This window comes from Nasonia vitripennis (assembly GCF_009193385.2).
Source record: "Nasonia vitripennis strain AsymCx chromosome 5 unlocalized genomic scaffold, Nvit_psr_1.1 chr5_random0004, whole genome shotgun sequence".
Lineage (NCBI taxonomy): Eukaryota > Metazoa > Arthropoda > Insecta > Hymenoptera > Pteromalidae > Nasonia > Nasonia vitripennis.
The window spans coordinates 106,446-123,680 of record NW_022279655.1 but is presented as its reverse complement, the minus strand read 5'-3'; the positions used below and the strand labels follow the sequence as shown (position 1 = coordinate 123,680).

Below are 17,235 nucleotides of genomic sequence, written 5' to 3'. Positions count from 1 at the left end.
TCCACGTTTTATCCCCAGTTTTTTATTTTTTGCATCTTGTTTTGCATTTTGGAGTTGAGATAATTTATAGAGGTATGGTGGTTCAGGATCACCATCTACCATTTCAGTTCTAGCTTTATCTCGCCTCCATTGCTTGGGATTTATATTCATCAGTTCTTCTTCTATCTCTCGTTTGGCTGATTTTTGTAATCGAGGTTTAATATTCTGTGGATGTGGTATAGATCTTGCGTCTACAGCAGTTACAGTAAACTTGATAGATTCTGTCATAGTAGGTATTTGTTCACAAAAGATATGAACTTTACCATCACATACTATACAGGTACCTGTCATCTTTATGTAAAAATCATAGTTTCCTATAACATGTCTATGAAAACTGTATGAACATGGCAACTTTGCAGTTTGATATATTAGTTTTCGCATAAGTGTAGGCCAAACTTCTTTTAATTGTAATTCCCACAAAGGGAATTCGAAATGGAAAAATGAGCAAGCGACTTCAATAAAAAAGAAAATTTTTATTGTATATTCTTTATTTAGGTAAATGAAAATTTATACTTTATCTTACAAGTGTTATAATATATGTATGTACATAATTTAATGAATAGGCGCGACCTTTAAATCAATGAGCAGACCGTTGTTGTGACGTTTACATGCACCGCTTTAATTACAGAATAATCAAACTAAAAATTGCGTTCGTCTTTGATTCTCTGTACTCGCGTACATACATTTATACATTAATCTTCGTTGAGTCGAAAAATTTCATTGTGAAATTTGTAAAATTATTATTTGCTTAATTAAAATTGTGCTTTGCTGATTCTTATGTGTAATTTTCATTTTTATTGACTTTTTACTTCTCTTAGCAACGAGTTTAAAAATTGTGATTTACGATTCATTTGACCTTATACGTAATTTTGTTTATTTTTCATTTATTTATTTTTTTTTTCAATAAATTATAACTGCTATGATCGAAAACTTTCTAAGTGCAGACATAAACGTTTTTCCTATAATTTTTCTAAAGTTCTAAGTCTTTATCACACAGCAGGTAAGATCTACGTTTATTGAAATTGTCATGTTTGTAATTACACAATTTTGTGACTCATTAATTTCGATGGCTTTGTTTTATTTGTTCGAGAAGTACAATCGTCTTTAGTCTGTTATAAAAATCACACAAGTTGTCCAAAGTTTGGGTTAGAGTGGATTTAAACACCATTAAAACATTGCATGAACATATATGTAATTGGAATTTCTGTCCAGCACTCCCCTCTTGTCCACTGCAACACATACAGCAAACTCTAGAAATATAAAATATTAATATTAACAATCCGTAAAAAATTAACTTTAATTATGAACAAAGCTGTATATTTACTTTTTAACTTCTGCATATTTATCTCGTCTGAACGCAGGGAAAATTATCCCAACCGAGGATCACCAATTCAGATGCTAACTTTCTGACAAACAGCTTTCAGAGTTTCAACAAAATCATTACAATTCCTTTGATTTCTTTGTGTGCACAGAACTGGCTAATCAGGCATTTCTTTCATTTTGTTTTTAGCTTCTCTTTCTTGCGTAAATCTAACAGCTTGATAAACTCTCTCTTCATGCGAATCCATTTCTATACGAATGTCCTGATTTGTGCTAAATTAACACTTTCTCTGTATCCTAAAGCAATTATTTCATCGAAAGCAAATATTAAATTGAATGAATTTTCAGCAATTTCCAATTCATCCATGGATTTACAATACTCTGGAATCTAGACAGAATAATGATTATTACTCTAATGTAATATTCAGCTTAAAAGTTTAAAAAGTGATCAAATACAAGGACACTTACTATTGTAGCAAAGAGACGTAATGTTTCCAGATCCGCCAAAATATTACTAACTTTTGTTGTAATGAGTAACGTGCAAAGTTTTTCCAATGGTTTATAAGCATAGCAAACTGATTCAGTTTCAACACACGTATGTTGTTTAATGTTTACCAATACTCATTAGTTTTGGCAGACCCTCTATTCTTGCCTTGGTGTTTTCAACAAATGGCTGAGAGATGATGGCTAAACAGAACATTTCATAATCATGATTAGTAAATTAGTAAATAAAAACTGCGGATGGTATAAATTGTCAATATCACACTTGCACACTGCAGCAGCGATAAGTACCATATATCATAAAAAACAATTAATTTAGGTTACATCAATATTTTTTACAATTATAAAACCAACATGATGAAATGAAATTTGTCAAATAGCAGTATATTAAGGAAGGATCAAGTTTCTAATGAATGTCGAGAATCAGTGCAACATAATAATTGAAAATCACCCAGAATTGCCTAATCAGGCATGTTGGGCTATATCAAGAAAGTAAGCTATATCAGGAAATCACTTATTATGCTATCAGTGATTCCTGCGAGAAAAAAGTAATAGTCATAAAACATATAAATAAAAAATATACAGTAGAAAACATACTTTTTCATCAATGCCCTAAGGAGTGTTCCTCGGCCTGCTGTTGCGGTAGATGTGGTTTGCACAGATGTAACTGGCTGTTGTAGACGGTATAGGTGTTGAAGTATCTTATACTCCTGGTGTCATTTTGCTGCACAGTTTTTCCAGCAGATTTTCTCTACCTCTACCAGCACTAGTTGCTGCACTTGAACAGCAGGCACAGCTGCGGCCTCTTGTTTTAAATTCTCTTGTTCTTGCATTTTCCTTGCACGCTTCTCTTCTTATTTTAATCATTTTTCTTTCATTATTTCTTAATAATCTCAACGACATCACCTCGTCCAGCTCCTCTCCCAGCAATTAAAAAATGCCAATGAAGTACTCTAATCGTTATTAAAATTCTTGACTGTTAATAATTGATAATTGAATAGATTTAAAAATGTTATATTTTCAGAGGTTATGTTTCCCTCTTTCTGCTATATTTCTGCTTTAGTAAACATGCAGGTGAATTTTCAAATGAAGGAGTTAAAGTTCTTGCTCGCATGAGTCACTCAAGTTTGTCCAGAATTTGTCCGCGATAAGAATTTTATAGCTTTTAACTATTAGATTATTAAATAATTATTAAATTTAACATTTGATGGCTGGGCAAATTAAATTAGCTCGGGGGCAATTTTTTTAGCCATGGTAATATAAAAGCCCACTCTTGATTAAAAAGTTGTAAACAATCAAAGTTGAGTGAGTCGAATTTTATTTTATTTTTATTTTTCCTGAAAAAACTAAAGCTGGGCAAAATAGAATAACGTAGGCTTGCTGCGCAAATTAAAAACCATCGACTAGTATTTTTATAAATTAAAATCCAGCAAAGTCGCAGGCTGGGCCGGGGGGGGGTGTCTTCATGTGTATTTATGTGGGAAGAGGACGTCTAGGCTGGGCTAGAGACTGGACACTCTTCTCTTGAACAATCACTTTATTCTCTCCTCTCTCTCTCCAGCTCGACCGACTCGTACCGTGGTCTGCGGAACTCTACTCGGCGTCGGCGCTCGCTCGCAGCATGGCTGCTCTCTCTCTCTCTCTCTCTCTCTCTCCGCAGTCGGGAGGTGCTGCCACCTAACGTGGGGCACCTACAGTACTCCCCCCCGAAAAGGAAAAAAAACTGAAAAGTATTTTTATTATTTTGATCGATGAAATTATGACGGAGAGAGATTACAACATTTTTTGTGATTGCGAAGTGTCAGTAGCTGGAGAGCGTTTACAGAAGTTATGATTAAAACTAAAGATATTAGAATCTGAGATTACAATATAACGATTGTGTAAATTCTAATGGTAACAACTCGCGGTATGAACTTATTAATATGAACTTAAAGTATTTACAAAGTCTTTAGTAAAGAGACCGTATTGTCTAACGCTCGTAGACTAACGCCGTGTGTAGCGAGATCTTGGCGAACGTGCGTCGGAACATTGATTCGACAGTTAACAAACTTAAAATCTATTTGTTCGCAGGCGTGAATCGCTCCAGCTAAGTTAGCTAGGTTGATTACTCGAGTTCTTTTCTTTTCCCACGTATTGTTTATGAGTACTTCAAAGGTTTGTTTAGGACCAGCACTAATGAGTGCATTTACAATATGGTGGTTGTAATTCATCCGGATCGATCGTAATTGAGGTAAATTTGAAAGAAGTAACGGATAATTGAAGTCCAATCCTAATAAGTTCAACTCGACTAGGTTTGGCGCATTGTCTATGATGTCTGTAACAAAACCTTTGAAATAGTCGTTGTTTTCGAGATTGAGTGTTCTGAGAGCAGTCGTACGCAAGAATACTACTCGAGGAATGATCTCAGTACGGAATACTTTACAAGCTGAATAATTGAAGTTAAATGCTTCAGTGACATTGGACGGAGAGAAAATTGACATAATAAGATCGACTGTGTGTCTCTTTCTACCTTGAGAATCTGAGAAATTTAATTCTGCAAGGTGTGTATTGTTTTTTACGAAGTCGAACAGACGTTCGATAGGCACTTCTTGGCAGTTGTTAAACGATAGAGAACACAGAGAACTGCATTTTTCTCTGGTTAAAAACTTAAGCGATAAATTTTTGTTATTTAAAAAGTTCAGTGATTCTAAGTTGGTTATTGTTAGAAATTCGTCGCACCCACCTGGAGTTCTGCCCAACGTGAGTTTGTTTATTGCAAAACTGTCCGAGAGTAAATCGAAAGTTTTCTTAGAGACAGTGACAGCTGATAGGTCCATTTCGCGCAGACGAAGATACTTGTCGGGAATGGGCCTGTGGCTGACGCAGCGCCATAACAATTTGTTAATAAACGGAATTTCTATTATATTGACTGAAGTATTGAATGAAATACTAGTGAATTTGAAGTTATTGACATCCTCAAGCATTCTATTCAGACCACTGGGGTGAGAGTACCGATCGTAACAAGAGTCGAATGGAAGTGCTGTGCCATGGAATTGGGGGTCATCATGACAAGCTGTGTAAAGATTTAGGAAATTATTGTAAGTAAGATAGTGAGCTAGGCGTTTGATCACATCTCCACATTGTAAAATGTCTACAAGAGGAGTGGGTAGAAGCGTTAATTTGTTGAATGCGGGCTGAGTGCTCGGTAAAGGTTCTTGCTGAGTGAATTGATCGGGTCTCGTTTTGATGTATGAGACTCTGCCTCTAGGATCTGTGAAAGTCAGTTCTTTTTTACAAGATTTGATCTGAATAGCGCATGAGGATGACAGCAACTTGCAAGAAATGACCGCGACGGAGCCCTTTCTTGTATTCTTAAGACTATCTATGGAAAAATCGGTGCACCCTTGTGCTGACAAGCATTCGTAGAGCTTTTTCCTAGTAACGCGATACAGGATGTCACGCAGGAAAAGTCGCAATACAGGTTTGTTGTTAACGAACAATTGAGGAACTTGAGCATCTTGGATGACCGGAAAGTTTGACGAACTCGCGTATCTGGTGGTGAGTGCTCGTGTTTCGCGATGTTCGAGGGCTTGCTGAAGGAAGACTTCGAATTGCTCGAGGTCTAAATCAACTCGAAAGCAATCCGCACGCAGCTGCTCATCGGAAGAGGCATTTCTGTATGCCTGCAGCTGTGTTCGAGCTTCTCTGACCTTGTCCATGACTAGACGTTTAAATAATGATTATTAGATAAATTAAATAAGTAAAGAGCGTGAGAGGACTTAGTCGCTACACCCCAGCGCAAATGAGCTTGACTAACGTGAGAAAATTTCTCGTAACGTGTTAATAATGTATACTAAATCTAATTTGTTCTTTGGTTGAGTTTCTGAAACGAACGTTCTGACTTGAGGTTTACGAGCGAAAGAGATTCGTTTCTTAGAAGTCTTGTTTTGTAACAGAATCGAGTCCGAATGCCTATTCCTTTTCAAAATGTTCGGCACGAACTTCGTACGTTTGGGTGTATGAGGTTGTGGGGAAGGAATAGGGTGATCCACCGGATCAGTGGTGAGGGGTGCTGGACGTGTGTCGTCTGCTGGTTGAACGCGGTTGATATCCGTCGGTGAAGGAATCCTGATCGGTTCAGAAGTGGTATTTTCCTTAGTGCCGTCGGGATCATCTTGCAGGATGAACGCGGGCTTCACCCGTTCAATGTTGACTGTTTTGACAGTACCATCCTTATCTATGTTAAAGGTGTGGTTCGCTAGATTGCGCGAAATTATTTTGTGAGGGCCAGTATAGGGCCGCGTCAATGCAGGTTTAATAGGTTCTTCCTGTAAGCAGTGGTGTGTACAGGTATCTAAACCTTGATGTGTGAATGGCTTGGTGGCTGTCTTGTGATTAACTGGAACTGGTCTCAGTTGTCTCATGTAATCGCGAAATTCGTTGTAGAAGACACGAACGTTCGGCTCTTCGTTGGTGAAGGGAAAGAAATCACCGGGAATCCTCATTGACTTGCCGAAAACTAAATCAGCTGGACTAGCATCGGTGTCTAAACGGATGCGCGTGCGTAGTCCAAGCATGACTGTGGGCAGTGAACGAACCCAGTTTTGGTTGTCTCCGTGGCACATGAGAGCTGACTTGATGTCTCGGTGGAGACGCTCCACCATGCCGTTGGAAGCAGGATGATACGACGAGGTTCTGATCCTGTTGATTCCTAGGATCGATAATAATTCTGAAAACAATTTGGATTCGAACTGGGCACCCTGATCTGTAGTGATCGTCGTGGGTGAACCATAACGACAGATCCAGTTGTCATGAAAAGCACGAGCTACCGTAGCCGCAGTGGTATCTGTAATTGGTATTGCCTCTGGCCATCTCGTGTAGCGATCGATGATGGTGAGGAGATGCGTGTAGCCGTTGCTGTGGGTGAAGGGGCCTACGAGATCCAAATGGACGTGATCGAATCTAGCATCTGGAGCAATGAAATGCCTGGGCAAAAACTTATTGTGTTTGGTCACTTTAGATTGCTGACATGCTGTGCACGCTTTGCACCAAGAGGCGATGTCGCGACTCATGTTCGGCCACACATACTGCTGGTGGATGAGTCGGGTTGTGACTTTGACTCCAGGATGCGAGGGTTAGTGAAAGTTGTTAAAAACTTCCTTTCTCAATTTCTTGGGAAGGTATGGACGAATGACGTCCTCGTAGATGTCGCAGTAAAATGCTGCGTGCTCGGATCCCCACGTAAGTTTGCGCAGCTTTAAGGGGTGGTCCGGCGTTTGCAGAATTTCTTTTAGCTCTTCGTCCTTTCCCTGTTCCTCGCTGAGTTGTTTGGCGTCGAACAGTGTTGGGAGGTTGAAAGCGTTGATGTTAGCGAGGACTTCCCTGACTTGTAGATCAGCCAAGAGTTCAGGATCGCTCCAGTTGAAAAATGCAGGAGATGTGAAAGCGTTGATTCTTGACAGTGCGTCAGCAACGTCATTCTCCTCCCCTGGGAGATAAAGAATCTCCGTGTTATACTGGGCGATATATGACAATCTGCGAGAGCGAATTGCTGGCATTTTGTCGTGGCTCTGCTGAAGAGCGTAGATCAAAGGCTTGTGATCCGTATAAATTTTAAATTCTGCTCCTTCAAGATAGTGATAGAAGTAACGAATTGCTTCATAAATTGCCGTTAGTTCCCTGTCATAAGTGGCGTATTTCATTTGCGCAGGAGAGAACTTCTGCGAGAAGAATGCCAAGGGTTGCCAGGCATCATCCGAGTGTTGCTCGAGGGCCGCTCCCATTGCGGTATCGGAAGCATCTGTGATGAGGCGCAGTTCAGCGTTTTCACTGGGAAAAGCTGTGAAAGCTAAGTTGATGAGATCCTCTTTGCATTTGCGGAAAGCAGCCTCAGCTTCCGGAGTCCAGGGAACTGGGCGTTTGTCTTTCTTCTTGGCACCTTTCAAGAATTCATTAAGAGGGCGTTGTTTCTCGACAGCGTGCGCGAGTAAACGCCTATAGCTGTTCACAAGACCTAAGAATCTTCTTAATTCTTCGATGGTCCGTGGTAATGGAAATTCTTGAATCGCCTTAACTTTCTCTGGGTTAGGTTTGAAACCGTTAGGCGTGATGAGGTGACCCAGAAAAAGGAGTTCTGAAACCCCGAGACTGCATTTCTCCAGGTTTACCTGCAGCTCGTACTCGTTGAGGCGATTGAGCACTATGTCTAAGTGCTTCTGGTGCTCTTCTTCAGACGTGGAAGCGATAAGAATGTCGTCTAAGTAGACGAAGACAAAGTCTAGGTCTCCCAACGCCGAGTGAATATAACGCTGGAAGGTTTGTGAGGCATTTCGAAAGCCAAAAGTCATAACTAGGAATTCATAAAGTCCAAAAGGTGTAATTATTGCTGTCTTGGGCACATCTTCTGGTGCTACCGGGATTTGGTGGTAGGCTTGGCGTAGGTCTAGGGCCGAGAAAATCTTCTTGCCGTGGCAGAAGGTCATGCAATCATGCATGTGCGGAATCGGATAACGATCCGGGACTGTGATTAGATTTAATTTGCGAAAGTCGCCGCAAGGACGCCATTGGTTGTTTTTCTTCAGCGCTATGTGAAGTGGACTGGCCCATGCACTGTTGGAAGGCCGGCAGATGCCCAGCTCGCACCATTTCCGAAATTCCTTCTTCGCTGCCTTGAGCTTCGCTGGAGCGAGAGGACGGGCTCGCTGCGAGACTGGCTGGCCCTTGGTGACAATGTGGTAAAAAACTCCCCTTTTCTTGACCGTTCTGAACTGGTCAGGGCCAAAGACTTGGGGATATTTGTTCACGATGTGTGCGTATTTATGGTTCGGAGCCAAAAAGGAAATTTGCACTGGCTGCACTGACTTGACGAAAGCGGGAGCGTGCGTAAACTGATTTCCTTTGTCTCTTGAGATGATGACCAGTCTCTTGAGCTTGAGATCTGGCAGAAGATGGTAATGCTTCAGGAAATCGGCTCCTATGATTGAATGCGGAACATCCGCTATGGTGAAGTTCCAAGCGATTTTGTATGGTAGGCCAACGTCCAATTCGCGACGTTTGACGCCATAAATGTTGATAGTAGAGCCATTGACCGCATAGAGCTTGAGGTCAGCTGGCTTTCCATGCCAATTGTCTGGCTTGGGGACTACGGAAATGTCCGCGCCGGTGTCTATCAGGAAGACTTCATTTGAGAGATTGTCTCTCACGTGGAGACGTGCGGTGAGGTTGGACCGGCTGTCAGTCTCCTCGACAGCAGGATTCTTTAGTTTTCCTGTTTGTCCGTTTCTTTTGGCTGCCTTATCTTGTATTCCTGACCGGGGCCACGTTTCCAAGCACACGGCAGCTGACAATTACGCGCTTCCTTGCCAAATTTCCGATGGAAGGTGCAAAAGTTTGTGTTGTTGGAATAGCGCGGCTTGGATTTTGATCTGCCCGAGGTCGAATCGCGTCTATTCTTTGAATTAGTACGAGACCTGTTGTGACGCTTGTTTGGCCTAGAACGACCTTGCTGTTCAGGATTGATTGTCTTCTGAAGTGCAGCTAATAATTGTTCGAACTTGTCGACCCGGTAGGCGGCAGGCTGGTTATTGTCCCTCAAAGCACTGATGTTGTGTGACTGTTGAAGGATGTCGAAGGCCATATCTGCGCTTTTGACAAGTTCTGCTTCTTCTTTGTAGTTCCAAACCATCAGTCGTATTTGTGCTGGAAGATGGCTTTTCCAGAGCGAAATTACTGTATCTCTGGGCACTCGGTCCTGCGCTAGGCTGAGCAGTTCAGCGAGGAAGTCTGATGGTCGCTTACAACCAATTTCCAGACATTTGAAAAGCCTGTCTAATTGTTGCTCCGGAGTCTTAGCATATTTATCCGTGAGAATTTTTTTTAATTCCTCATATTTGCAGCCTCTAACAAGAGTGTTCATCTTGTACTGGAGCTCGTGATGAATGTCTTGACTCAAGCGTGTGCCGACGAAGTTGAATTTGGCTTCTTCGTCATGGACGTTGTGAGTCAAGAACAGATCTTCCAATTGCTTGAACCATCCTTGAGGATCGTGTTTGTGGAAGTTCCAGAATTGTAGATGTTTGGTGCTTGGTGCCGTTGGAAGGCAGTGTGGCTGTCCAAGCATGGAGTTTCCTTGAAACTGATTTCGTTGTTGGAAGTCTGCTCCTGAATTGCTATGTGAAGCAAAAGGCAGGTCCGGCTGAAAGGTGTGACCAGTTGAGGGAATGTTGCCGAAGACGTTGGGCGTCCAGCTGGAAGAACTATAGCAGGTAGTGCTAGCAGTTGTTGTCGTTGCCAGTGACGAGCTTGCGAAGGTCAAGGTCGTTGTCATTACAGCCTTGTTTTCAATGACGTGATCCGTGGGTTGCTTCTGCGACCACGAGGCGAAGCATTCCTCCATGTACCTTTTAAATTCATCCATTTTGCTGTCAATCTTCTGGTCGATCGATTCCAGGATTTGGTCGGCATTAGGCGCTCGTCGCTGGCCGTCTGAGTGCCTGTTTTTGTTGGTGGCACCAGTGTAGTTGGTAATGGTGCTAGTGGTGCTTGAGGGCCAGAAGTACGAAGTTGAAGTTGGAAAATTTGATCGCTGGCTCACTCCACTGAAGTCAAAGCCTCCTGCTATGGTGCCAGGTGGCTGGCGAAAGCCATCTTGAAAGGCGTTTGCCGTACCGTTGGGTTGCTGGCCAAAGCCGGTTGCCGTATTTGTAACCTCTACGTAGTCAAAAATCGTGTTTGACGAAGTGCTCGGTAATGAACCCGAATTAACGTGGGTGGTGAGCGATGGAGAGATACTTGGTTGGCTGTCGCTCGTGGTGGCATCCTGAGTGCTCTCGTTGCTGGTACTTGTATTCGTTGTCTTGACTGGAGAGTGGAATAACGACATTTTCGCGGGTCTTCTGAGTGACCTTGAATTACGCGAAATAGGAAGGAAAGTCTTGGGGACTAGCTTGCCCGACCTTAATTGTAAGCTAGACTCGTTATCGCTCATAAACGGTGGGGTGCAACGACCAGCCTAACTCTACGTTGAAACAAGCCGTACAAAATTATTAATAGACTAAAGTGTACTCGCAGGTACATACATTAGCAAGGCAAAGACTTGTTCAACCGCCAACTAAATTAACTTATTGCTAGGTGCAAATGCAAAGGCTAACGCTACGCTGCGTTGCCAAACGACGTGGCTCTCGGAAAAGACGTGTTGTCCCTCCTGCGTGAACCAACGTCCGGGAGGAAGCAACAGCGTCTGTTTGCGAGGGAGCCTGTTGCTTGAATTTATTTATTATCGTCGTTTGTTTATTTGATAAAAGAGGAAAATGATTGAAATCACAAAGTTCCTAGATAGGAAACGTAAGATTATGGAATTAAAGTTTGTAACCTGTATATGCCGCGGCGCTGAGTTGACCTTGCGGCGTGTGTAAAAGGACTCTCTCAACTAGAGATGATTGTTGTTCCTTCTGCGTGAACCAACGTCCGGGAGAAGGAAGCAACGTGTCTGCACGTGAGAGGCCTGACGTGCCCTAAGCCTTATGAAACTAAAAGAAGATCACACACTTGTGTTAATTACGCATTCTAAAAAAAAAAATATATAGATTTACTGAATCTAATCTTTGACGCAACGTATGCGTGACACTTCGACGAACTGTTGCGATTCGCACACACAGTTCTCGGAATCAGAGCCGCTTTGTAACCAAGATGGCGGCTTTGCGGTGAAATTTCGCTCGCGCGCACTAAATTACCTGAGTGTGGGATTTTCGCACGTCTCGCCACACACGACGCTACAATTCCGCCACTACTGCTGCCGATGAGGAGGTGTTGGTTGGGTGGACAAAAGGCGCCGGTGAAGATGGCTTCACGCAAATCCTTTGTTGTAGAGCGCCAAAGGTCACGGCCTTGACGATGAGAAGGCGCCGGTGACGATGGCTTCACGCAAATCCTTTGTTGTAGAGCGCCAAAGGTCACGGCCTTGACGATGAGAAGGCGCCGGTGACGGTGGCTTCGCGCAGAAGATTTAGTCCATCGGCGAGGGCTTCCACGTTGTGCAATGTATAGTTGCGGGGAGACTATACGCGCCGGCGTGCCTGCGCGCGTATAGCTCAAAATGGCGGCGCGTCGCTAGGACTTGTTGCTGCCGCCCTCGACACGAAAAGACGTGTGTCGAGGAGATCGACTTGGTTGTCGATAGTACTCCGCGTGTGCACCGGCGTGCCAGCGTGCACACGGGAGTGTGCGATGTGCGTGAAGAATGACGCAATCGCAAAATGTCTTTGTCCGCGACGTGCGAGACAAAGACTCCGCGGCTGGAGAGACTTGCCGAGATGTGCGTTTCTTCTTCTCGTCGGCGCTCGTTGACTCGTCGTCGAGAAGCCTGCGTCGGGGTCACCAATGTGGGAAGAGGACGTCTAGGCTGGGCTAGAGACTGGACACTCTTCTCTTGAACAATCACTTTATTCTCTCCTCTCTCTCTCCAGCTCGACCGACACGTACCGTGGTCTGCGGAACTCTACTCGGCGTCGGCGCTCGCTCGCAGCATGGCTGCTCTCTCTCTCTCTCTCTCTCTCTCTCTCTCTCTCTCTCTCTCTCTCCGCAGTCGGGAGGTGCTGCCACCTAACGTGGGGCACCTACATTTATATGTGCGAGACTCGTGTCTCGTCACAAGTTAACATTTTTTGCTAACATTGATTTATTTAGGGAACTTATAAACAGATCGTTTTTTAGTTTCATTATAATAAATGGTCGACGTATATCATCATAACTTCATAATATTTAAATCATATGTTTGCGGTATTATACAATGTTTTAAATGCCTAACAGATACGTCCGCATTTTCAACAATATAAGTACCTTGTATGTTGATTTTATTAAAAAATATAAATACATTGATTCTATTATTATTACATGTTATTTTACAAATTTTTTGAATTATACCGAAATCACCATGTTTTGTTTTGAATAGTGAATCGTTTGTTTTAGTAGATTGCTTACATGTACAAGAAGTGTAACGACAACCATTGAAAATAATTTTGGAATACATTAAACAAGTACTTATTTTTGAGGCATTAAAAAAATGTCTTAAATACATCTTTTGTAATTCTGACAGCTCATGAATCTTCCCACGTCCTAATAAATAACAGTTTTCGATTTTTTCATAATTCTTTAGTCGGTTATTATTGTTTATGTTATTACAAAAATTTCTTGTATCATTTGAAATATAATTTCTTTGCTGAAGTAAAGGTAATTGTTGGTATACAATAAGCCTATAAACAATTTGTTGAGCAATACGATTATTACATTTCTTTTTTCTTAATAACAATCTATTTTCATTTTCAAAATCAAGTGTAATAATAAATGAATATTGTAGTACAGTTTTTACCGTATTCAAAATAATGCACATACTTTACAATTAATATTGCAGCTGTTTGTAACAATTGAGGAGTAATTATGTCATGTAAAAATATATTCATGGCTGTCACAAAAAGCGCCCAATGATTATAATATTTAACTGGTAAAATTCGTTTTCTTCTACGATACTTGACTGATGTTACAAATTTAAATTTATATCGCACGTTGACAAAAACGTGTGTGTAAATACACGTAAACTGCGTCTACAATCAGAAACCCGCGCACGCGCGGGAGAGTCCACATGAGTGCTCGAATTTATGCAGTCTGCATATATATCACTTAAATACACGTAGGGATTCCGAGTGCGACTTCGAGAGAGACCAGACCGTTGACCGGATAAAAGGATTTATCCTATAGCCGATTGACTGTAAAAGTGCCATTCACTGTCCAACTACAATCTTTTTAACGCCTAATTGCCGATCCACAATAAATCAAGAGGACGAGGACTCCGACTAGATACACACCAGGTCCAGAAATCTCTTCACTGACGCAAAATCTCAATAGTAATTAAAAGGTGCGTGACAGAGGTTGTTTGATTCGAGTACCATCTACACATGTAATTGTAGAACTATAAATGAAAAATACCAAATCCTCTCGCGTTGAATATTACTCTCTGTAGCTTGTACATTCAAACTGCAAGTTCGGTTAAACATCAATCGGAAATATTCACCCGGATTAAAAGGGATTGCCAAATAGCTAAAGTACGCCAAACCGCTATTTCTCATTCTTCATTTATAATCCCAACAATTGAAATCATGTCAGACGAACAAATGACTCCTTCCTTCTCAAATCCAAACTTTGTTCAATTTCAAAAAAATAGATATATTTGCAAAACCCAAGCCCCATTCATAGTACACATAGAGTCAACTAACAGCATAAATAATATCGGACATATTGATCCAATAAGACTAGGTGAAATCTTAATCAAAGCCCAAATCAATTTCGACAATGTTCGAAAAATCGGCCCAAAAAAATAGAACTAACGTTCTCCTCACTAGAGGAAGCGAATCTCACGGTAGAATCTCCTAAAACTATTTACGAACACTGGATATATTACATCCCCAACTATAAAGTTTTGAAAATCGGCCAAGTTCACGGAATCGATCCTTCTTATACCATTGAAAAATTAAAACTAGCCATAGAACCCAGTTATAAAGACGTGAAAATCGAAAGGATTTCCAAAAAAGTTAACGAAGAACTTGAGCCAACAAGTTCGATCAAAATATTTTTCAAATCTACCAATCTTCTGGAAAAAATAAAATTTTTCGGCGTCTCCATCAAAGTGTACCCTTACATCTTTAATGTTTTGCAATGCAAAAACTGCTATCGTTTTGGCCACTCAGCTAACAACTGCAGCCGAAATCCTGTCTGTGCAGAATGCTCTTCGGAACACGATCCCGCTTCTAACTGCGTACTATCAAAAAGGTGTATTAACTGCAAGGGAAAACACTCTGCCCTGGATAAACAATGCCTAAAATATCTTGAACAAAAAGAAATTAAATACGCCATGGCGACTAAAAATATTTCCCTCAACCATGCGAAAAGTTTATTTCACTCGGGATATCTTAATCACTATCGGAATGCGAAAACAGAAAGCCCTTACTCATACGCTCTAACCAACAGTGTTAGTAAACACCCAAGTCTAGAAAGCAAGTATCTGCTTAATAATCCCGAAAAGATAAACAAACGCCGAAGATCCAATTCGCCAACGGTTCAACTAAGTGACGATGACACACAACTTCCCGATAATCGCTCGGAATCGCGCTATATTCCCAAACACGTAATTGCTTCGCTACAACAAGGTACTGACAAATTAGACAGACTCATAGACTCTATTCATGATCTAGTCAAAAAAAATGCCGCGATGCACGCGATGGTTTTTACCTTAACCGAAATCCTTGCAAAAGAAAAAGGGATTCAATTGAACTCACAAAATCCAAACCAATTAACGTTGTAAATAGTAAAAGTTATAATAGTACAAAAAACGTGATCAATAAAGTTTTTAACCTACTTTTTAACATTAAAATTATAAGCATATCTGTGATACTAAATTACATGCCTATAGGCTCTTACAGCTCTTTTAGGAAATTTCGACTTCGAGTAGCTCCAAATAAGACGGGAATTCCCTCATGCATCATTTCCACCAATTCTCTCTATTACTGCCGCTATTCCGTATCATCAATCCAAAAAAACAAAGGCTTTAAGGTCATCCCAATTAATCCTTATTATAATACCAATATACTAACAAATAAAATGAGTAAGTCCAAATATCCCACCTCTCATGGACTTATCATACAATCGTTTGACTCTACACACCTTTACTCTAAGGCGATTGATAGAACCTTTTCCCTACTTGCAACTAGACACGATAAAACCATCTATGCAGTCTATTCCCTATCACCCCAATTGCAGCTCAACCTTATAACCCACTCCGAAATAAAGACAATAAAATGGCTCTAGACAAACACTTAAAAATTCTGCAGTGGAATTGTCGCAGCCTGAGGGGGAAAACATACGAATTAGAATCATTACTTAACAATTATAATGTTGCATGCCTTCAAGAAACTTGGCTAAATAGCCAAGATATAGTAAGACTTAAAAATTTCAACATCAGTAGAATCGATCGTTTAACCGATACCCATGGTGGTGGATTAATCACTGCAGTCAGAAACAATTTAAGTTTCAAAAACATACCATTGACCGAAAAATTCAACGGATTCGAAATTTTAACCACGGAAATAAAATATCACAAAAAAATTATCACGGTTATTAATCTATATAGGGATCATAGAATCAGAACAGAAATTAAATCTATCAAAAATCTAATCAAATATATTACGGAATTCAATAAAGTAATAATATGCGGTGACTTCAACGCGCATCATTCTATGTGGAGTGTGGGAAAGGAAGATCATATTGGTAAACATATTGCCTCCGAAATAACTCATACTAACCTTGTAATCTTAAACGACCCCTTTCGGGCTACGCTAATTCCGAAACCGCAGAACAAACCCGGATCCCCAGACATATCCGCCATATCCCTTAACCTAATCCATAAAACAGAGTGGTCCCTGCTGGGAGATGCATTAGGTGGTGATCACCTCCCGGTTTCGATTACAATTACAAATAAAAAAACAGACTCTTCCACAAATAGAGAAAAACTAAACACAAACAGAGTAAAATGGGAAGGGTTTAAACGCGACCTGGAAGTAAAAACTTATAACACTGACTTTAGCCCCTCAAACGCAATAGAAGCTTACGATAAAATGAATTCACTAATTATTGACTCTATAATGGAAGCCGGAGCGAAGATATCTAAGGGAGAAAGAGTCATTACCCCTAAACCGCCCTGGTGGAATTCCGAACTTGACCGCGCTGTTGAAGATAGGAAAACGAAATTAGACGTATATCGTGACAATAAAAACTCCGAAAATTACCAGAAATACGCCGAATCAATGAACGCTCTCAAACTACTAGCAAAAACTCTAAAATCTAAATATACGCGGGACTACATGCAATCTTTAGGAGTGAATACCCCGACGAACTCAATATGGCAAATGATTGGAGGCTTAAAGGGATTCCTATCTACAAGTCAAAATACAGCAAGCTTTGATTATGAAGACCCTAAAATTAAAGCCACTATAGACAAACTCTGCACAAATGCAGATGCCGAAACCACAGATATCCCTTACACGACTTCCAATCATCTCTTGGATTCCAAAATAACCACGTACGAACTCCAATATGCAATTAAAAACCTAAAAATTAAATCATCCCCAGGGAAAGACTTAATTTCTAACGAAATTATTCTGAATCTCCCTCCAAATTTACTTGATAAAATAAAAGACACTTTTAATAGCTTACTGGAACAAAGAGTCATCCCTAAACAATGGACGGAATATAACACAATTTTAATTCCGAAGCCCGAAAATAAAGGCTATAGACCAATTGCTCTTGCCTCTAGTCTCCTAAAACTTTTGGAAAAAATCATTAAAAAGCGCT

General features: G+C 40.8%; 2 protein-coding genes and 1 long non-coding RNA gene across 3 annotated transcripts; all 3 read right to left on the bottom strand.

Annotated features, from left to right (window-relative positions):
• Positions 1-881: 881 nt before the first annotated feature.
• LOC103316919 lies at positions 882-3,046 on the bottom strand. Its single transcript, XR_512621.3, has 4 exons — positions 2,458-3,046; positions 1,828-2,046; positions 1,364-1,747; positions 882-1,289 (listed from the first exon to the last, which is right to left on the bottom strand). It is a non-coding gene; the product is annotated as an uncharacterized LOC103316919 (long non-coding RNA).
• Positions 3,047-3,384: 338 nt separating this feature from the next.
• LOC116417880 lies at positions 3,385-11,388 on the bottom strand. Its single transcript, XM_031932982.1, has 2 exons — positions 11,210-11,388; positions 3,385-5,560 (listed from the first exon to the last, which is right to left on the bottom strand). The coding sequence occupies exon 2, from the start codon at positions 5,556-5,558 to the stop codon at positions 3,798-3,800; it is 1,761 nt and encodes a 586-aa protein (XP_031788842.1). The 5' UTR covers positions 5,559-5,560; positions 11,210-11,388; the 3' UTR covers positions 3,385-3,797.
• LOC116417874 lies at positions 6,975-10,720 on the bottom strand. Its single transcript, XM_031932977.1, has 2 exons — positions 9,190-10,720; positions 6,975-9,106 (listed from the first exon to the last, which is right to left on the bottom strand). Exons 1-2 carry the CDS (start codon positions 10,718-10,720, stop codon positions 6,975-6,977), a joined length of 3,663 nt encoding a protein of 1,220 aa, XP_031788837.1.
• Positions 11,389-17,235: the final 5,847 nt, after the last annotated feature.